The 22,765-nt window shown below is 44.4% G+C and overlaps 1 protein-coding gene across 5 annotated transcripts in view; it reads right to left on the reverse strand.

Annotated features, from left to right (window-relative positions):
* Positions 1–1,856: 1,856 nt before the first annotated feature.
* The window catches only part of ARSG (arylsulfatase G), an 85,573-nt gene continuing 64,664 nt past the window's right edge, over positions 1,857–22,765 (reverse strand). For all 5 annotated transcript variants that reach the window (XM_083148122.1, XM_083148119.1, XM_083148121.1 and 2 more), the window contains 6 exons: positions 21,192–21,367; positions 20,989–21,069; positions 19,979–20,087; positions 10,095–10,215; positions 6,821–6,911; positions 1,857–6,656 (listed from right to left, as the gene is read on the reverse strand). In XM_083148122.1, the coding sequence (XP_083004248.1) occupies positions 6,388–6,656; positions 6,821–6,911; positions 10,095–10,215; positions 19,979–20,087; positions 20,989–21,069; positions 21,192–21,367 (847 nt within the window). In that variant the 3' untranslated portion in view covers positions 1,857–6,387. The remainder of the gene's footprint in view (positions 6,657–6,820; positions 6,912–10,094; positions 10,216–19,978; positions 20,088–20,988; positions 21,070–21,191; positions 21,368–22,765) is intronic.

The following is a 22,765-nucleotide window of genomic DNA, read 5'->3' on the forward strand; positions in this document are numbered from 1 at the left end:
TAGTTGGATGGTTGGAGAAAAGTTGGTCTGATGTGTGGCCAGCATAACTGTGGAGTTTGTATATTCTCCACATCTGTGGTAGCCAACCCTAGTCCTCGAGAGCTACCAACAGTGCAGGTTTTGCAGGTCTCCTCACAGAATCACAAGTGAAGTAATTGGCTCCAACTGTGTATCTTTTAAAATGTGTCAGTGATTAATGAGTGCAGCTGTGCAGCAGCTAGGTTGTCTGGAAAATGTGAACTGTTGGTAGCTCTCGAGGGCTAGGGTTGGCTACCACTGCTCCACATGCTTGCCTGAATGCCAGTTTCCTTCCACAATCCAAAATTATACTGGTAGGTTAATTGGCTCCCAACAAAATAAAATTAACCCAAGTGTGAATGTGTGTGCGTAGGGAATATAAATACATTTTAAAGAAATTATTTATAAGGGGATAAGAAGGTCAAAGTATGAACAGGTGACATAAATGCAACAAGCACAACCACCTGTTTACAGAGAGCATAATGAATCTGTAGTTGTCTGTATAACATAGACAGTACGTACTTGCAAACTGTTTTAATATGGAGTCAAAATAACTGGTGTATAGAAACAACCTCATGAGCCCTCCAAAAAAAAAAAAAAACTTACCCTCTAACCCAGGGCTGGGCAACACCGGCCCTCCAGATGTTAGTGAACTACACATCCCAGGATGCTTTGAAATAAAAGATGTTCAAAAAACTGGTAATGAGGGTAATAATGGTATGGAAAAATGAAAATGGATATACATGTCATGGAGTACTGTTGCGCATGCCAAAGGCGTGCCTGGCAAAAAAGGGGTGTGTTCTATCAGAAGCAGGGACATAGCGAAGGTGGAGCCTGCGGAGCACGAGCTCTGGGCGCGACAGATCACAGGGCGCTGGAGCCATGCACCGCCGGCCCGACTGCTTGGTCCCCGCTGCAATGGACTGCAACCAGCTTCCCCCGATCTTGTACCACAGCTGACTACAGCGTGCCGGAGATGGAGGAGTGAAGTGACATCACCCGCTGGCCAGAATCTCATCCGCAGCTGTGAATTACTCCAGCGGCGACTAGAAAGACTGCTAGAGTGCCTGACTGTCCCGCACTGTGCCACAGCAGCGTCAAGAACACAAGCTACAGCCGGCAACAATAGAAGTCTGCAAACCACCCCAGCTCTAGTTAGGGAAAGCTTAAAACATTGCGGTCCTCCAAATTCTCCATTAAGGAGCTGTATACACTGTAAACTTTTTCTCCCACAGTTGCCACTCATATATTTAAATTTTATTTTATTAAATGATTTTATTTATATATATTTAAAAAAAAATGATTTACAAGTAACCCCATTTCTTGCTTCTTTATACTATTTTCTTTTCAGCGCTCAAATTTAAATTCACCAACCTGCTCCCCGCTGTACCTGGCTGTCCGCTGCTATTTTCAATTCAAGTCTCCCGTGGACCGCTAGCCAATAGGCGCTTGCGGTCCAGCAGCCAATCAGAAGGACATAGTGTAGAGAGGGACAGAGGAAGGGGGATGCTGGGTGGGAGAGGGATATATTGGGGAGAGGGACAGAGGAAGTTGGGAAATGGGAGAGGATGCAGGTTATAAAAGCAGTACCGTGTGTGAAAGAAGATGATGAGTGGGAGGAGGACATATTTGGGAGAGGGATGCAGGGTGAGGGGTACAGCGTGGGAAATTATGCAAAGTGAGGGGGGATGCAGGGCGGGAGAGCTGTACCAAGTGAGAGGGTGGATGCTGAGTGGGAGGAGGATATATTGGGGAAAGGGATGCAGGGTGAGAGGAAACGGGGAGAGATGGGTGCCGGGTGGGAGAGGTTGCAGGGTGATGGGGGGGGGGGGGGGGTGCAGTGTAGGAAGGCTGCAAGGTGAGGGGGATGCAGGGTAGGAGAGGGCATCAGGGAGGAGAGCTGGGCTCCGAAGCTGCAGGGAATTCAGCTGAGCTGAGCTGTGGGGGCGGCAGGGAGAAGAGCCGGGCTCGGGAGGTGGCAGGGAGAAGAGCCAGGCTCCGGGGTGGGCTGTGGAGGTGGCAGGGAAAAGAGCTGAGCCCCGGGGGTGGGCAGTGGAGGCGTCAGGGAGCAGATAATGTGCAAGATCCATTTCTTGTTTTCTCATTTCATTACATGGATAGAGCAGAATACCTTTGGAGAACCCCCCTCCCCTCCAACACTGGAGAAGATTCTGATGAAGGTTCATTGTGATAGCACAGTAAAGTGATGAGTTGAAAAAAACATATGTGTTATAGAACTTCTTATATTCTGAATTAAAAGAAATATCATCTGAATCTATTGTGTTCATCACATAATCTACATTTTTGGTTTGATAACTCAAGTTCATCAAGTGAACTGTGGTGTGACATTTTAGTACTGAGCATTATTTGTTTCCCCTGATTTTTTTCCCTATAATTGTATCAAGTGATTTAATGTACTTCCTGCAACATAGTTCAGTTTATCCTGGTTCTAGTAAATGTATCCTTTGTTCAATGGCTGACTCAGTTATAGGCTGTTGCTAAGTTTTCTTTTCACAAACCCTGCACATGCTGTTGGATATGTTTTAGTGAGCCCATTGCCTCAGATTGTATAAAATAATGTAAAAAAAAAAAGTATAGTTGATGTGCTACCCCTGGTGGTATTAGCAAGATCTGGAATGGAGTCAAGAAGACAGCACTGTAGCTGAGGTTAAAGAGATTTTTGTCTTGGAGGAGGCACCAGACCTCTGTGTTTCAGTAACCAAACTGGTTGTATGAGATTCCACACAACCGCACTGGGTCCATGGAGTGCTCAGAGATGGAAATTTACAATGGTACTGTAAATAAAACCGCAATCTGTACACCCCAAAATGCAAAGTAAGTCCATCTTGTTATGTCACAGAGTAAGTGGTGGTTAGCTAAAGGTTTCAGAGAGCAGAATTACACAGGAGAGGCATAACTGCAGAACAAGGAGAGAGAGCAACCACTTTGCTAATACACAAAAATTTGGTATAAAGATTTTTAATAGGTCTTTATTATGAAATATATTTAGTAAATATCAAATATATTATATACTTATTAACCCCACGACCACCCTCATAGAGAGAGAATAGAACCTGTGGCAAGCATAGCAAGCCACTGAGCCCACATTGTGGCGAGCGCAGAGAGCCCACAAGGGGCTTCTTTGCCCTTGGCCCAGGTCACAATCCCGACTGTCGGGGCCACATACCACACCCGTGTAGCCATAGCATACACTGACTAAAATGTTTAATCAATCACATGTAGCTACACCAGAAAGATTTTTTTTAAATGACTTATGAACAGTTTCTTATACAGTGCAGCAGGTTTGGTTGTGCTTTATAATTAGAAATAGACATAATACAAACTGAGTAGTTACAGACAGCCAAATGGTAGGAGGGCCCTCCTTACAATTGATAAGGAAAAAGGCATTGATACACAAGGATAGGTATTCTGTATTGCATAATGGTCCACTAGATTGCAAAGGTTCTCTGTGGGCTGATTCACATGGTGACCCAGCAAAGTAGTAAGCCAGGCATCAGGAGGAAAATAAGAGAGCATATAAGGTGAGCATGTTTGTGCTGTAAGGATGTAATTGGATGGGAGAGGTTTATGAGGGTAATGTGGGCGGTTCTAGAATATGATAAGCTTGTCTGAAGAAGTCAAATTCAGGGAACGCTTTTAGGTATAGAGACTGGAGTAGAGTCTTATTGTTCGGGAGAGGGCAGTTTTTTCTCCTTATATCTGAGTTTAGTAACTCAGCAGATGTGTGAGGAACAGTACACTAGAAGACTGTGGGAAGCACCTGAAGGTAGAAGGACTGGGGCTAAGAGGGCCTTAATCAGCCCCTTACTTGTTAATCCAGTTTCACCCGAGGTTCAACCATCGTCTTATATGGGAGTCGTCATGGCATTAATAGTTTTAGGGGATCTGTTTACTACAGTTACATACCCACTAGATGATAAATCGTTAAGAATATAAATGATAACATTATGATTATTGATATATCATTCATATCGTCCAGTGTTTACGCTCAGTATCGGTAACGATGTACGATCCCACGGCTCGTTAACGATATCCACTGTGGTCTGTACATGCAGGTCAACGTTGATGGTATTGTCAACAACTGCATGTTTAAGCAGGGGCCAGTTTACATCATATAAATGGTTAGTAGGTCTTGTGGACCAGTTTGGCCACCCCTTGTCTAGGGTATATGGGGGCTTAAGCCTTAAAGGGAGATAAAGTGGACAGGGATAAAGTACCAGTCAACCATATCTTACTTCCCCCCCCCAAATACAGCCTGTACGATGACAGTTAGGAGCTAATTGGTTGGTACTTTATCTCTGTCCACTTTATCTCCATCCATAACCTATAAAATTAGTCCTGGGAAGTTATCGTGACCAAGCTGTATGAATTGAGCTGTTTACTCCAACACTCTGCAGATATCCCATGGGAAAAGTGTCAATTGGCTTGGAAGTTCCAGTACCTGACAGAGCACAATAGCATTACTGTAGCAGATTACAATTTAAAGACAGTGTCATCTGCTACAGTACTGCTATTGTGCTCAGTCAGTGAGGCGTCATAAATATGTGTAATGAAACTTTTTCAATACCCACCAATACATAGCACAACAACAATAAAGAAGAAAGGAAATAGGTACTCTTTTTAAAGCTTACAACTAAAAATGGCAGACAAAACTGTGGTACACATAATTTGGGGGTTATTCAGATCTGATCGCTTCTCTGCTAATATGCATAGCCCTGTGATCAGATAGCCGCAACCTGCCAGACTGAAATCCTACCCTGTGCAGGGAAATCCTACCCTGACTCTTCCTCCCTCTAGTTTCAGTGCATGTCCTCGTGTTCTGTTGCTCCTTTTTTCTATGAAGAATGTCTCCCACCATTACCTTGTTAAAACCCTTGATATATTTGAAAGTTTCTACCATGTCCCCATGCACCAATAACTATACATACTGTATTAAGATCTTTTAGTCTTTCCAGGTAAGTTTTGTGATGTAGGCCATGCACCAATTTTAGTTGCTGTTCATTGTACAGTCCCTACTGTATTTATATCCTTCTAGAGATATGGCCTCCATATGGAACTGAACACAGTACTCTAGATGAGGTCATACTAATGACATATCACAACACTTATCACAGGATGTCCTCGCACATGCGATCTAGAATCTGTACACACACGCAGTTGATCTACATCAGCTACATGTACACTACAGTTGGAAAGGATGTGTGTGGCTACACTTGCAATCTCCAACCCCGCGCTTCTGACTTAGATACTGGAAAAGTATAGATGATTTCATATAGTCAACCATACAAGGGCAAAAACAGAGTTACTAAAATAAAAGCGATTTAAGCTCTGCACAACGTATAGAGCTAGGGCCTGGGAAGGTAATACGGTCATTGGGTCTAGAGCAACTAGGTCGACAAGCATTGGGTCGACAACACTAGGTTGACATGGGTCAAGGTTGACAGGTCATTAGGTCGACATGGGGTTTTTCACAGTTTTTTGAGCCGATATATGCCAAAAGGCGGTATGTCATGCCCTACCATCCACTAGGGCGTGGTGGGAGAATAAAATTGTGTGCCGAGTGTAGTGAGGCACCGTGCCCGAAACATGGCGACCACTGTGAGGGGATGTGGTGCACTTCAAAATGTGTCCATATCAACAGTGTTGGCATTCGGGTCAAAAAACAGTGAAAAACCCCATGTCGGCCTTTTGACTGTCGACTTTGCACATGTCGACCTAATGTCCTTTCGACCTAGTTGCTATAGACCTGGGGTAGCCAACCCTAGTCCTCGAGAGCTACCAACAGTGCATGTTTGGCAGGTCTCCTCACAGAATCACAAGTGAGCTAATTAGCTCCATCTGTGGATCTTTTAAAATGTGTCAGTGATTAATGAGTGCAGCAGCTAGGTTGTCTGGAAAATGTGCACTGTTGGTAGCTCTCGAGGGCTAGGGTTGGCTACCACCGCTATAGACCAAACGATCCCAACTCCTGGGAAGGTCTGGGAAATAAATTATCATCATTACCTGGCCCAAATGAAAACACTGGTATCTGTGGAGGGTGTGAGAACTTCATCTATAGGGAAAAGTCTATGGAGAGCTTAGTAACTTATTAGTGGTATAGCCACATCAGTGATCTCCAGCAAATCCAAAATCCAATAACACAAGTTAATGTCCTTCAGTAAAACGATAACAATAAATACATTTTCTGTAATGTTTTAGAACTGACAAAAAAAAACTGTTCAGATTGTTGAATGCAGAGAGTATGATCTGCTTATTACAGTCTTCATCCAAAACGTAATACTCCAATAATAATAATGAAGAAAAAAAATAGTTGTAGCATCTAGGAGGCTGATGTGACCCAAAGTCTGCTTATGTGCAGGAGCAGACAGTGTGGCGAGGGTTACAGCAGATGGCAGCGGACTCACTCTGAGTATAGTCAGCTGTGGAGACATTGTCCGTGCGAATATCATCATGAAGATCAGTCATGGCCTTTGTGATCCATGGCAGCACCTGCTGATACTCCACACTTCCTTTCTTCAGCGGGGTCTTCTCCTGAGGGTCCTGGTGAAGGTTAAAAACTAGTGGGGGAGAGTGATGTTGCTCAGGTCCAATACTTCCATTACAGGCCAACGCTCCACCTACAGACCATACAAAATGCCAGTAATGAGCCTGATATATGTGATGTTATCACACCTGTTGCACGTAATAGTATTGCTTAAATACAACATGTGTAACTCTTTAGGGATATATACCAACTATCAAGGCTTGACATGGTTACAAAAACAGTAGAGTAATACTATACCTGTGGTATAGAAGGCCTTGTAGTGACCCACCCGAAGCGCTTCTATATTCCCAATTATCCCGCCTGCTCCACTATTAGGGTGATACAGGGTCTGGAAAGGCAGATGGAGGTGTTAATGCATATATATATATATATATATATATATATATATATATATATATATATATATATATGGATCTGATAAAGATGCTCCTTATTACTTATAATCACCCAACTAGTGATTTCTACAAATCTGGTGTAACTTGAAAATGTTCTTATAAATCTCCCAATAACCATTTGTTTTAAATAGAAAAAAAAAAAAAAATTCAACAGACTTTATCATTAACCTCTTTGGAAATCATTGTATTCTAGAAAATGACACTTTATTGTGTGCTTTACTAAAGCAAGCCCATTCTTTTTGCAGAGGAGTCAGAAGTAGCTGGCTACACTCCTCTGTCCATAACCTGAGATCATATACTTTGGTCACCATTGCTTTAAGGTGCCCATACACGGTGAGATTTTTCCTGTGCGTTTTGTACTAAATCGCATCGGATCGAATCCGCGATCAAATTGATGCGATCCGAAGGCAGTACAAAGTACAGTCCAACAAGGATTGCTTTTACAAGGACCCCATCCAGTGTAGACTTGTGGAGCCAACAGAGTGTCCCCCTCTTTGACATCTGGAACACTCTATTACACCATCCTAAAGCTCCACCTCCATCACTGGGTAAGGGAGGATTACTACTTTTTAATCACTGTCTATTTTTTACAATTAGTTTTTTATGAAATAAATGTGCTTTCACCAATCTGCACCCAAAGTGCTTCTTACCTACTTGTTTTAGTACATACTTTTTGTACTGTGCGATGAGATGCCCGCGGGAGCGCACATCGAACGTTGCAATCGCACCATGTATGGGCACCTTTAGACCAGGGGTGGCCAAACCAGTCCCTGAGATCTACACACGGTCCACGTTTACAAAATCACCTAGCTGGTGCACAGCTGTAGTCATTAGTAACGGTCACATTTTCAAACCTGCTGCATTCATTCCTACTATAGATTGACATATTGCCTGAAAAACTGTTGGTAGATCTTGAGGACAGGTTTAGCCACCCTTGGTTTAGACCAGGGGTGTGGAACCGTTTTTGAACCAAGGGCCGTTTGTATGTGGAAAAAATCCTTCGGGGGCCATATGTAAAAATTTCTCTTACAAATTGTCTTGCTACAGCCGTCCCACGATCCGGTGGCTGCCGCTGAATAGGACTGTCAGTCTCTGGCTGCTGTTGATTAAGAGGAATCTTGCGAGAACTACTGACCTCTCGCGATAATTCCCCTGTACTTGACTCCAGGCAAAGCGGGCCACTCAGACCGGCTATGGGAGCCGCATATGGCCCCCGGGCCTGAGGTTCCCAACCTATGGTTTAGACCATGGTTAGCCAACTCCAGTCCTCGAGAGCTACCAACAGTTAATGTTTTCCAGGTCTCCTCACAGAATCACAAGTGAAGTATTTAGCTCCACCTGTGGATCTTTTAAAATGTGTCAGTGAGTAATGAGTGCACCTGTGAGGTAAGCGGGAAAAAGTGAACTGTTGGTAGCTCTTGAGGACTGGAGTTGGCTACCACTGGGTTAGACTCATATTCAAGTTGTATAATGATGGCATAATTACTCTTGGCAATGTCTAGGGACCCTAATAATGTATCAGAGATTCAGTACTGTCTGCAGCACATCAGCATGGGTCATTATTTCAAGTCACAAATTACACACTTTTATGGCCATATTTTATCTTGATAATCTACCATATATTGATTATATTCTACCGTATTCAATATAAAATACTTCTGCCCACATACAAAGCCGTTCACCTGACTACACCAACATATAACTCTTCACTTATCACCAAATATATCCCTGCCAAATCCCTCCGCTCTGCACAAGATCTGCATCTCTCATCCACACTCATTACTAGATCCTATTCATAATTGCTGGGCTTTCCTCAGGCAGCACCCTCTCTGTAGAATGCCCTCCAAAGCACATTACGTCTATCCTCCAGCCTCCAAACTTTCAAGCGTTCCCTAAAAACTCACTTCTTCAGACAAAGTTTATATTTCAGAACCTTCACATAACCTCCATTAGCAATCATATCTAATTATCTCATCAGGACGGTCTTGTAATCTGATCGGACTGCCATGCTATGGAATCCTATCCTTATGTATCCCTCCTATTATCCCTATAGATTGTAAGCTTGCGAGCAGGGCCCTCCTACTTTTATGTTGGTCTGTTGCTACCCAGTTTCTTTGATCACTGTTGTTTCCAATTGTAATTGTCCACTGTTGTTTCCAATTGCGGAAAATGCTGCGCTATATAAGAAACTGTAAATAAATAATAAAATAATCTAAAGTGTAAATTTAATGGGCACTTTTCCTTGTTCTGTTCTTCCACATTAGAATAATAACCTGTAGAGGGACAGGTTCATCTACAGCCAGAGACCCCAGGTAGAAGTTGCACTCAGATACTAAGCATGTGACATTCTGTGTGACAGCAGTGCATACTGCAAGATGATAAAAGCCCTGCGTATCCAGTGTGGCAGAACACTGAGTAATCAATTCCTGCTTTGCATCCACTACAAGCTGAAGAGTTACAAGTGACTGGTCAATTTTCTCCAGCTAAAGGGCTGGGGTTCATCAGCAGGTGTCAAGGAGGCGTTTAAAGGATGTGAAGCAAACCCTGGCACTAGAACTATCTGCATTCCATCTCTTTACAGAACATGAGGTCATTTTTTTGGGCGTTCAATAATCCTGAACTTTTGTCCAACCCTAAAACAGCTGGTGACAAAACACACACTGCACAGAACAGTGTGGTTCCCAGCACTGCAGGTGTTAAACACAGGAGTTCACATATATGTCTTTGTAGTCTATGGGTCCTTGGTCAAAGAAGTTCCAGACATCTTTCACTAACTTGTAACCTAGAAAACAAATCATCTGCTGGTTGCTGTCAGAGTAAACATCCATAGCAGAGACCTTTCTCTTTGAAGTATTTTCCATGAGCTATTACACAACCGTTAATACATCCAGCTAGTCAGGGTACAGGCAGGTCACTTCGCTCCTACTAGGAAATCTGGTCTTCCCTGACAAGACATCTGCATGTAATCTCTTTGCAGGGGTGAGCCAACACTTCTACATCAGAGATCCAACCAGATCCTTGTGCACCCACAGAAAGTGCAATGAATCCCATCTCATCGTTATGTCCTCTATTAGAATGAGGCCAAATCCGATTTGCATGATCGTCATCTTACTCACCCTCTGTCCTTCCTGTGACCCACCACAAAGGATCTGAGAGATGTCTTTGCCGTCTAAGCGCCGGTCGGCTGGTATAGTGCCATTTGCCAGAGTCACTAAGGTGGGAAAAATGTCCAGCATGCTATGGGAAGAAGAAGAGTTATAAATATATCAGACAGAGGTATAGGGATCAAGCTTTACCTGGTTGGTAAAAGAAATACATTCTGGAATAAATTCTAAATATATTTCCAGTTCTTTGCCCTTTATATTCTGTACCAAATGCTGGATTTTTTATTTATCACAAATCCAAGCACCAATATCGAATAAAGGTACAAATGTAAAGGGGTCAATTCAAATGTTTTGCGCATCCCCTGATGGGTGTGTATACCAATGCAATTGTTTCTCCATTCAGGTGCCCATTAGTATTGACAATCCTAAAAACAGGGGTTTAGCTGTGAAAAGGGTGCCAAAACCACTATGGGCTACAGATCGCTCTTGTAGCCGGCAGGAATTGGCCACGGTGTAGTGCGGTCTTAGCTGGCTTGGCCTGCGCCGCAGCCACCGGCAGCTTTAGGGAGGCCTTGTTTCTGTATGTGCTGATTAATAAATCGGCTTGTTGTAACGCGATCCTCGGTGGGTAAGATCCTTTCCAGATCACATTGATTATATCTATAATAAATGTCATGAGTGCTTTAACCCTTTGAGTGCTAAATTAATTTGTCAAAATAGGTATGAAAGTTGGCAAGCAAACCTTTTTATTCATCATAATTACCTGTAATGTTTACCTTATGCAGGAAATATAATCAGAAACATTATTTGAATTTATATAACAAATGTGAGCAATGCTGGCATTTTTAGTGGATATTTTGCATATCTCTCACATAGATGTTGGCACTCAGTTAGGAGAAAAAGAGGCCCGTGTGCAACCTCCTCTGTTTGGGCCCTTTCTTCTCTGCCAGCTGCAGCTCTCCCCCGCCCAGCGCAATAAAGTCTATGGCTCATGTGCAGGACCTCCAGAAAAATGGCATGGTGCCCTGGACTCCAGAGGGTAATTATTAAAAAATGGATGCGGTGTGGGCCCCCTTGAGACTCAGGGACCTGTATAAAGGGTGCACATTGCACCCATTATAAATATGACAGTGAACAACTGATCAATACAATTGTCTCTCAGCAGGAGACATGCCTAAGGTACAAGACTCAAGGCAGTATTCAATGTCCCTAATCGCGATGTGCAGCGAATCCTGTTTAGGATTCGCTGCACATTCGCTGTGTTCCAGAGGGCTGGAGCCCTCGCTGCCAGCCCTCACTGACACAGTATTCAATGAGGCAGGGGCTCACTGCCCCTGACCGCGAATGTGAACCCCGGAGCCTGAGGACAGCGGCAGGCAGGGAGATGGAAGTCTCCCTGCCTGCCCCAGAACGTATGTGGGGGGGAGGTGGGCTCCCCAGGAGCCAGGCAGCACAGGCTGCCCCCCGGGAGAGCCAGCAGGGGACCGGATATTCACTTCACCCGATCGTGCATATGTAATGATTGGGAGCAGTGAATATATGAATATCTAATGAGCGGCTCTCGGCTCCCAGCCCCCTGCTGGCTGCTATGTGTAAAAAAAATAATAATAATTTTTTAATTAAATATATATTCATGTGCTATAAGCATTTTAAAAGTTCACATTCCACTTCACCATGAAAAGATGGTGATTTGCTACACGGCGACAATCACTTAGAAAGACGGCGAGAAGTGCATGATGAATAGGGTGATTCACTTTCTGACCCAAAAAAATCACCTTCCAATGCGAAAATAGCACAAATTCGCCGTGAATCAGGGCGAATTATCCTCATTGAATACTGCCCTCAGAGGCAAAACTACAAAACTAAGACAAGTAATGGAGAGGTTATCCAAATCTGCCAATACGTTTAATAAGCATTTATCAAGTAAGGCTTATAAAATAATATGCAGAAACTGATATAAGCTACTTGCCCACTCTTTAAAAGGGTTGACACAGTTCCCCTTTATTTACGAACTGTCAATCTTTATGTTTCTGCACTATCAAACACAAAAAAATAAAACAAACTATTACACAACACAGCATTGGATAGAAAACAAACATGATACAAGCAGCTAATACAGGTAGCTAACGCAAAATAAGTCAGTCACAGAACACTGGAGGGGCAAGGGTTATAAAGCAATACTAGGCTAATCCCCTTCAGGGAGAAAATGCTCTGTTCCTGGACTTCCCTGGTAATGTATGATTGCCATCACCTGTGGGGAGCTAGGTAATTGATAAGAAAGGTGTTTCACCACAGGTGATGGCAATCATACATTACCAGGGAAGTCCAGGAACAGAGCATTTTCACCCTGAAGGAGAGGGCCAGGTTGGCAACCCTGCACTACAACAATATAACCCTAGACCACAGGTCCTCAGAACCCCACACAGTGCATGTTTTGCAGGTCTCCTCACAGAATCACAGGTGAAATTATTAGCTACACCTATGGATCTTTTAAAAATGTGTAAGTCCGTAATGTGGACACCTTTGCATCTGCCAGGATACCTGAAAAACATGCGGGGTCCTGAGGAAAGAGTTTGAGCCCTGCCCTAGATGGATCAACAGCAGTCCACAAGCTTCTCAGTCCAACAGCTATGGATTAGTAATGAAGGGATTAACATTATTCACACATCATTATGAATCAAGTAAACAGGTGATTGAGGAAAGGGAACGGATGGTGGCACTCTGCTAGCAGCCCGGATTACACCTGATCTAAAGTTGCTCTGGGGCAGTGTTCTCAGACTTGGTCCTCGAGACCGTTCACATTTTCACATCACCCAGCACAGGAGTACTCTTTACTCACTGATTTATTTAAAAAAAATCCAGTGATGGGGCAAATTATCTCACTTGTGATTCAGGTTGGTTTTTAAAAGCAAACCCCTTTTTTAATGGACAAAACCATGTGCACTGCAAGTGAGTCTGATGTAACATGTGCAGAGAGAGAGATTTGGGTGTGGGATGTGTTCAAACTGAAATCTAAATTGCAGTGTAAAAATAAAGCCGTCAGTATTGCACAGAAACAAAATAACTCACCCAAATGTAACTCACTCTCTCTCTGCACATGTTACATCAGTGCCACCTGCAGTGCACATGGTTTTGTCCATTAAAGATGGAGTTTGCTTTGCAAACCAACTTAAATCACCGTGTGATGACACCTGCCACAAAATGTGACAGTTAGTAATGACTACAGCTGTGCAGCAGCTAGGTGATATGGAAAATGTGAACTGTTGATAGATTTTGAGGACTGGTTTGGCCACCCCTGATCTAAGGCTTAAGGTGCCCATACGCTCCCGCAGGCATCTTATCGCACAGTACAAAAAGTATGGGCGTAGTGTTTCCGCCCGTTCGGGGCTTACGTAGTTAGCGTAGTCAGTCAGGGGTCCCTGTCATTATCAGCATTGTGTTCCCGCCTGTTCACGGCTAGCCGGAGCTTACGTAGTTAGCGTAGTCATTCAGCGTTACGCAGTTAGCATAGTCAGCGCTTATTACATTGTGTTGGAACCATTGACCATTTTAACCTGCCTGACCTGACAGGTGTGAATGTGTTCCTGAAACACCCCCACTATCCACGCCAGCCCAAAGCGTGGCGAGCCCTGCGAGGGGACGCGGTACGCGTCCTGATGACCTCTTCATACCACCACTATCCACGTCGGTGTGGAGTTCATTATATAAAGTGTGGCGAGCGCAGCAAGCCACCAAGCCCAGCAGTGTGGCGAGCGGAAGCGGAATACACATCAAGTAATCCGCATCCGCTCACCTCGCTGCACTCGCCACACTTTATAAAAGCAACTCCACGCCGACGTGGATAGTGGGGGTATGAACAGGTTAGGAGGACGTGTAGCGCAGGTCTCGCTACGCTCGCCACACTGCAGGGCTGCCGTGGCTAGTGGAGGTTTCAAATGGAGGCATTTGCCAGTATGTAACATGGAGCCCTGCCAAATGCGTCCTTTATTGTGCATGAGATGCACTTGCGCACCGAATCCCCCCTTTGTGCAGAAGACGCACACGCTACCGAACCCCTAACAGCAAAAATTACTTAGATGCACAAGCATCTGAGATGCTCGTGCATCTCAGGCAGATGGAGCACCTCTCCGCCCGCATGATCGCCTCTCCGCCGGCATCCGCCAGCGCAGGAGATCTGGTGGTCACCGGCGCTGTGTGAGAGGCGCTCACTAGGCTTGCCAGGGACAGAGCTGCAACTCGTGGGGACAGTACGGTGACTACGCTGCCTGACGGGGACACTACGCAGGGCTGCCACGGGGACACTACGCTGATTACGCTAGGCAGCCGTTGGGCTACGATGACAACATAGCTTAGCCTATGCTGAAAACGTAGCGTAGCCTGCCGCCGTGAAACTAAACAAGTACCAAAGTATATGCTGCACATACTGTTTATACTGCCTTCGGATCACATCGCACGCGATCCAATGCGATTTAGTACAAAAATCTCACAGTGTATGGGCACCTTTATAAACTAACACAAGTGGTAGATTCGTGTGGAGAAGTACCAACAGAGCTCATTATTTAAACAGCTCACATGAACACTGCTACTTTCACAACAATGAGAACTTTAGCGAAGAGGTTGTTTTTTTCTGAAAGGTACCTAAAGTGGCATCACATATACACCAAACAGGGTGGATACAGGAAGATCATTAACAGCATACGTCACTGCACAGTGGTGCGATATTTATTCTGCCTGAGTGGACAAGTTGGTGCAAAGTTCATATTCCATGTCACCCTGTACACTTTATCTGATCTGAAGGCTGGACAGACTGAACCAGTGGGTGGCTCCCCCCATTTTGGAGCTGTGGCCAAGTTAATTTTTTGCCTTTGATTTGACTATTCTGTTATTTTAGAATGAAGGATAAACCCCAAATTGTCATCAGGTAACACCCTGAACTCTGTGGGTTTAATTCCTTATGCTAATGGGTTGCACAGCTGCAGGGGAGGGGCTGTGCAATAGCAAATATAAAATGCAAATGCAGCAGGAGGCATCTGTAGGTGATAGGTGCCTCCTGCATGCACAGTGAGAGCCAAGTGCCAATACGAGTTGCGACACAATGGTAACAGACCTCAGTAAAGGTGTCCATACACGCTGCGATCATCGCGTGCGTTTTGTACTTTTAAAGTACAAAACGCATTGCATGTGTGATAATCGCACCGTGTACCTGCGGGGATGCGATGCGCGTCCCCGCAGGTACAATGTTGTAAAAGCACAAAAAGTATCTGCAGGCAGTACTTTTTGTGCTTCATTGCATCGCATCACATCAGTACAGGAGTACATGCGTTGCGATGTCCATTAGTACCTATTAAATTAAAAAAAAAAGTGGCTAAAATCGCATCTCATCGTATCGCACCTGCACAGTACAGTACATCGCATCACATCCCCCTACAAGTGCCAAAATCGCACGGTACAAAATACAAAATGCACAGCGCACATATCGGTGCGTGTATGGGCACCTTTAGTCTCATGGGTGCCTACCTGACCCTCTCCTTCAGGGAGAAAATGCTCTGCTCCTGGACTTCCCAGGTAATGTATGATTGCCAGCACCTGTGGTGAGCTAGGTAATTGATAAGAAAGGTGTTTCACCACAGGTGATGGCAATCATACATTACCAGGGAAGTCCAGGAGCAGAGCATTTTCTCCCTGAAGGAGAGGGTCAGGTAGGAAACCCTGCAAAAGAGAATGGGTGTGGGGGTGTTTGGGGCCGCACTCAAACATATGTGAGAATGTGACACATTGTACTATTGAACTTTTTATTCATAGATTTAATGTACACAGGGGTGGATCCAGGATAAAATGACAGGGGGGGCACCATGATAAAAGAGGGTTTGGGTGGGGGAGGGGCGGTGTTAGTGGTGCCAGTGTACATGCTAAGAGAGCAGCAGAGAGAGGGTGGGAATGTGATTAAAAATAGGCCCTGGCATTTAAAGTACGCAGGCCCACCATGGCGACAAAAGTGAAGGATGTAGTTGTGTGCGTGCCGAAGGCGCGCTCTGGACAAGCGGGTGTGGCCACTCAACAGGGGTCGTGTCCTTGAGTGTAGTGTACCACACCATATACAACTTCTACACATCTCAGGATGGGACTGTCATTCCCCGCCGCCGCGTGGCCCGGACCCTGCTGGCTGGGTGCTGCTGCTGCACACACACGCTAAGCCGCAGCAGCAGCAAGTGGAGGAGGGAGGACAGAGGAGGACACTGAGGGAGCCGCACAGCCCAGGGTGCACGGCTCACGCTCTGCAAAGGACATTGGGAGGAGCTGCGTGCAGTCAGGCATGCGCGCAGCCCTCCTGTGGCCATGTTTTTGTGTAAAAAACAGGCCGCAGTGGTGATTAAATATTTAAAGGTACAGACCCCGGGCAGTCTAATGGGTGGTCCGGTGCACCCCCGAACCACCCCCTAGATTCAGGGGCATGGCCTACAATAGCGGCACTTCAGTGGGGCCATGCCCCCATTTTCACTGCAGGAAGTCTCCCAACTGCCCCACCACCACTGAATGCTGTTGCACATGCATTTTTTAAACGGTTTTTATTCAATAGATGAAAGACATACAAAATCCACATGCAGAAAATATAACTACAATAAATCTCAGATATCAACAGAAGATGCATAAATCCACATGTCGTATAAAAAATATACATTGTATAAAGTATTTTTTATCTAAATTTGTAAAAAATAAATAAATTGTGTAGACAGAGAAAATAAAAGGGACAGAAAAAAAGTAATGTAGAGAGGTGTGGTAAACCACATAGGAGAGAAGGGAAGGAAAAGAGGGGGAGATAGGCTTTGGGTAACAGCAAAAGTGCCCAACTGGATCCTCCCAGATCCCTACTTACATCAAGAAGAATTTATAACCATGTCTCAAAGGAATGATGGACTTATCTGGAAATAGGACGTCCATTACTCCAAAATTTTTAGAAAGCTTTTGGAGTTGCACAATATACTAGTCACATACTCCAAAGAGTACACATGCCAAACGTTTAAGGTTATCACATTTATTGTAGGGACCTTAGTGGTCTTCAAGGCAGCAGCAATTGCATTTGTAGCTGCAGAAATGACGTGCCTAAGTTTGTGCTGGTGATGATTGACATCTGGGACACACATTGGCGATAGTATTTTGAGTTGAAAGGAATGTTTAAACTGGTCAAAGTGTGGAGGAGTGAAAAAAACAACAACTTTTGGATACGCCCACCAAGTGCGTAGGAAAGTTCCAGTATCATTGCCACATCTCCAGCACAAACTAGATACATCTGGGAACATTTTATGCAGTCGTAAAGGAACATAGTACCATCAGTACAGAAGTTTATACGTATTTTCCTTTATACGTACACATATGCAGCACATACTTTTTGAGCTGTGCTATGAGATGTGTGATGGGAGCGCGCATCTCATCGCACCCAGCAATTGTACCGTGTATGTGCACCTTATGCCTTGAAAAATGATAAAATGGAAAGTAAATAAACCACCAACCAATCAGCTCCTACCTGTAATTTTTCAAACACAGCCTGTAACGTGTAAGATAGGAGCTGATTGGCTGGTGGTTTATCACAGTTTATCACTTTTCAAGCTTAGTACATCTGGCCCAGTAAGAGATCTATTAGTGAGTGTATGTTTCACAGTGGAATGGCAGTGTCTAAGTTGGGGGTATTGATAAAAGGGTACTCTTTACTTAGTTGGGCGCCAGCGATTGAAATCGCGGGCGTCGGTGGTAAAAATCGTGGTCATCGCGGGTAAATCGGGATGGCCGCGATGACCGCGATTTTCCCATAGGGAACAATGTTAAAAAGCCTGATTGACCGCGATTTTACTGTTAAATGGCTCAATGGACCCGATTTGGCCATAGGAATCAATGTTAAATGGGCCACAGAGCCCATTAACCCTTAAATGTGCCCCCCAATTTTTAACGCCACCCCACGATCCACGTCAACCCGAAGCGTGGCGAGCGCAGCGAGCCCGCGAGGGGCGGCGGTACGCGTCCTCCGACCTTTTCATGCCCTACTATCCACTAGGGCGTGGAGTGAGAATATAATAGTGTGGCGAGCGCAGCGAGCCACCGAGCCCGAAGCGTGGCGAGCGCAGCGAGCCCCGCGAGGGGACGCGGATACCTTCACAGGTAGACGCGTCCCCTCGCGGGCTTCACAGGTGTCGGCGTCGCCACGGACACCTGTGAAGCCCGCGAGGGGACGCGTATAACTGTGAAGGTATCCGCGTCCCCTCGCGGGGCTCGCTGCGCTCGCCACGCTTCGGGCTCGGTGGCTCGCTGCGCTCGCCACACTATTATATTCTCACTCCACGCCCTAGTGGATAGTAGGGCATGAAAAGGTCGGAGGACGCGTACCGCCGCCCCTCGCGGGCTCGCTGCGCTCGCCACACTTCGGGTTGACGTGGATCGTGGGGTGGCGTTAAAAATTGGGGGGCACATTTAAGGGTTAATGGGCTCTGTGGCCCATTTAACATTGATTCCTATGGCCAAATCGGGTCCATTGAGCCATTTAACAGTAAAATCGGGTCCATCACGCCTTTTAACATTGATTCCTATGGTAAATCGGGAGCATCGCGTCGCGGGCATCGCGGGTACATTTATAGCCGGCCGCGACGCGACCGACACGATTTCCATGTTTAACATGGGTTTCAATGGGAAATCGCGGGCATCGCGTCGGTCGCGTCGCGGCCAGACATAAATGTACCCGCGATGACCGCGACGGGCGCCCAACTAAGTAAAGAGTACCGATAAAAGTATTCATGTGGAATAGAGGCTCATTGTTTATTTCATTAAATACTCTGATCCCTGCAACTTGCCAGAGCCTAAAGGAAGTGTAGCGACAACCAGGTCGAAAGTCAGGATTGTCAAACAGAGGTACGGAGCTATGCAATATCATTGGTTTGCAAGATCCTATATTTATAAATAAAGTGATATGACTGGGAAGGTGGACACTAATTTAGGTCTAGACAATCGAGGTAGCCATAAAAAAGTGGATGGTGAGTACAGGCATAGAACGTTTGCTTCAATCGTGACCCATATTCTATATGATTTTGGCAGGTTCCACAATATAAATTGAGCAAGTCTGGCTGCCAAGAGATCACATTGTACCTTTGGATGTTTTTTTGGACCATATAAATTGGGAAGTGAGGTGGTGCAAGTATCTATAAACATAGGAAGGGACCCTTATTGGCAAAGTTTGAAAGAAATATATCAGACGTGGCAATAAATTAATCTTGACAGCATTTATCTGACCAATCCACAAAACATAGAAAAAGCAGTGTTTTTTTTTAAAGGCAATACATAAATTATTTCCAGGTAAATCCCACAGCAACAGTAAAAAAACAATCAAACAAAAAGAAACATGAAAACATGGATTATAGTCAGTTTAGAAAAAGGAATGTGTTACAGAACCTATGGATATCTTATGTAGCTGGGCAAACGGGAGTGGTTCTAAATCCCAGCGGTCGGAATCCCGGCGTTCAAAATCCCGACCGCTGAAATCCCGACAAGGGGGGGGGGGGGGGGATTGGTTGCGTGGACACCCCACAGAGGGAGAAAGTTTTGGGATTTTGGTGGTCGGGATTCCGGCGTTGGGATTTTGAACGCCGGGATTCTGACCGCTGGGATTATAACTGCGGGCAAACCCTGCTCCATTCTTGCTGCTCCTGCTGTCCTGCTGAGTATTTTAACCTCCTTTGGTACTACAGCCATTAGTGTTCAGAGTGTACTGTAAGCAGATGGACAAGTAAAACTGTTTTTTTTCAATGTCTTGGATGCAGATAATTATGGAGGGACATGGGTTCCTGAGACAATTTGCTGAATATTATCAACCTAAACACATCTAAGAAACCACTGAAGGCTTGGAAGAGGCCTACCTTAATAATGCTAAACTTGTGCTGTTCTGTGGAATCCTCCCTGGCCAATAAACAATGGTTGGCACACGATGACCACCTTCCCATGTTGTCTGCTTTGCGGCACTACCACCTGGTGAGAGCAACATGACAGATGTACAGTGTGGTTGCCAAGAGTTTAAGCTTTACTGATTTAACTAGTTTAGCCCCATCTCTTGCAAGCAGCTTTAATTGGCTAATAAATTGATTTGAGCAGCTTGCCATTTTTGTGTAACAATTTTCTGAGGGACATGTATGTGATCAGCAGAGGGTATACCATTTCTTGTAGTGCCATTTGGAGGATCTTCAGGTGCCTCCTTGTGAGTTAGCTCCAGTGGCAACAACCAGAGTGCAGGGAGGAGGAAGCACATATAAACAGACCGGTTATAATTTCTGTAATATATGTGCTAGCTGAATATATGTGCTAGCTGATTATCCCAGGTATCAGCAGCGCTGTGTGTATTAAGGGGGTTATTCTGATTCATTCGGAAAGGCGCAATCACTCTCTAATGGAACAAAACCATATGCACTGCAGGTGGGGCTGATGTAACATGTGCAGAGAGTGTTAGATTTGAGTGTTTTATTGTTTCTGTGTAGGGTAAATACTGGCTGCTTTATTTTTACACTGCAATATAGATATCAGTTTGAAGAACAAACCCCACCCAAATCTAACTATCTCTGCACATGTTACATCAGCCCCACCTGCAGTGCATATGGTTTTGTTCATTAGAGAGTGTTTGTGCCTTTCCGAGGGAATAAGAATAACCCCCATTGTCCAAAATGGCCACAGATTGTCAAAAATAGCTGCGGATTCCACAATCCAGCGGGCATTTTCAATAATGCAGATTCAAATTTTTAAAACGTTAAATATGAATGCTTTCAGTGCACCAGAAATGGCTGCATTGAATAGATGTGTGCCATTATTTCCAACTGCTGGAAATATCGCATTGTATATACCCCCCATTATCATCTACAGTTCAGAGCTTGAGGATCACCTTGTGTAGTTTGCCAGGCTCCCATGAAAGGCCCGACACTTCCTGCAAGATGGCATTTCTGAGCCCAAGGACCATTGTCACCTGCAGAATAGGAATAAAATGTTATAAGATATAGAAATGACTGATATCCTAGTATAGTTCATGCAGTATGAATGAAACCAGAGACAAGTCATTGCACAGCATGAAGTCACTGCCTGAAGTACCTGTGAACCAGATGAGTGTGTTGTTATCAGTTCTGGCTCTTATCTCTCCAATTAGGTGGTCCATCTCTAGCAAACTCTCCTCATAGGGTCCACGTTGGGCAGCCACAGGAACAGGTGACAGAGGCACGTGCATATGGGCTAGAGCCATGTACAGGAAGAAGGGCTGTCCCCGATCACTACATCATACACATTGGAACTGAATCAAACAAAAGGTACTTCCATTGCAGAGAAGGGATTGATCTCACTGTGTAATAAATGTAAACTGCCATGCAATGTCACTGTCCTGTTGTAGGGTCTGGGCATCAATCTACCTCGTAAGCATTGGAAGCATTTGCCTCACACATACACTGATACAGTTACTCAGTACCAGACACCATTATTTATCTTTTTTACTAATCATTCGAGCCTGCTGAAAAATAATAAAGGTCATTGCTTGGTAATTCATTTGCCGGCTCCAAGGTAATAGAACAATTGCATATCTAGGAGTCTTGGCACATCCTCCAGTGTTAAGAGACAGATTATAAATACACAGCACGTAGTTGCCTTGTGCCCATATAGTCTATGTCTGCAGCAGCTGAGTGTTCTGAGCGCCCACATTTCTGTCTGCCACCTACAGTATGTTGGGCAGAGACTGCACCTTTTTTTTTTTTTTTTTAAATTTTTATTTTATGACTTCACATAACATTCAATATGTATTATATCTTTTACATATCTACATAAACAATTTCATCTATTACATTCATCACGTCATATCAAGGCCTATCCGGGCCTAAGCTTTTATCTTACGTATTTCATATTACGTCCTTCCCACTTCATTCTTACCAACTTTCCCTATCATTCTAAACCTTTCATCCCTCACCTTTCACCCTTCCTTTTATAACAGGGTTTCCTTTTAACCAATTATAACCTACTTTAACTTCTAAAATTTTTTTCAAGATCGGGATTTTGGGGAAAGGAGCAGTAACCCATAAACCAATAGTACAGTAAACCAAAACGTACCAATGGGGGATTATTCTTTCAGCGGTTTAACTTATTTCAATATTTCAGTATTTATATATTCATGACCTCCCAGAAGGTTTCTCCTGCCCCTTCCATATAGTATTTCCATACATTCCATTTTTTTTTTAATTTGCTATTTTCTATTATATCATTTGTTTCCATTCTAAAGGCAGTGTTAACCTTATTCACAATCAGTGATATATGTGGCGTTTGCTCCTGTCTCCAATATTGAGCTATTCCTGTTTTGGTTGCCATAAATAATTGATTTAGAAAATATACATTTTTTTGTTTGGAGTCTTTCGGGTATATGTGCAGGAGAACCTTCTGCGGGGTCAATTCCACCTCTTCCCCCATCACCTGTACAATTACATCCTCTACACTTCTCCATAACTCTTTTATCTTACTACAGGTCCAAAAAACATGTATCAAATCTGCTCCTCCTTCCCCACATCTCCAGCAGACATTTATCTGGGCTGGGTAGATTTTGTTCATTCTGTCTGGGGTACAGTAGGTTCTATAAAAGAGTTTAAGATATCTTTCAATGTAAGAGACCGATTTAGTCATATTGTGTATAT

Source organism: Crinia signifera, chromosome 6 (assembly GCF_055691185.1).
Source record: "Crinia signifera chromosome 6, ASM5569118v1, whole genome shotgun sequence".
Classification (NCBI taxonomy): domain Eukaryota; kingdom Metazoa; phylum Chordata; class Amphibia; order Anura; family Myobatrachidae; genus Crinia; species Crinia signifera.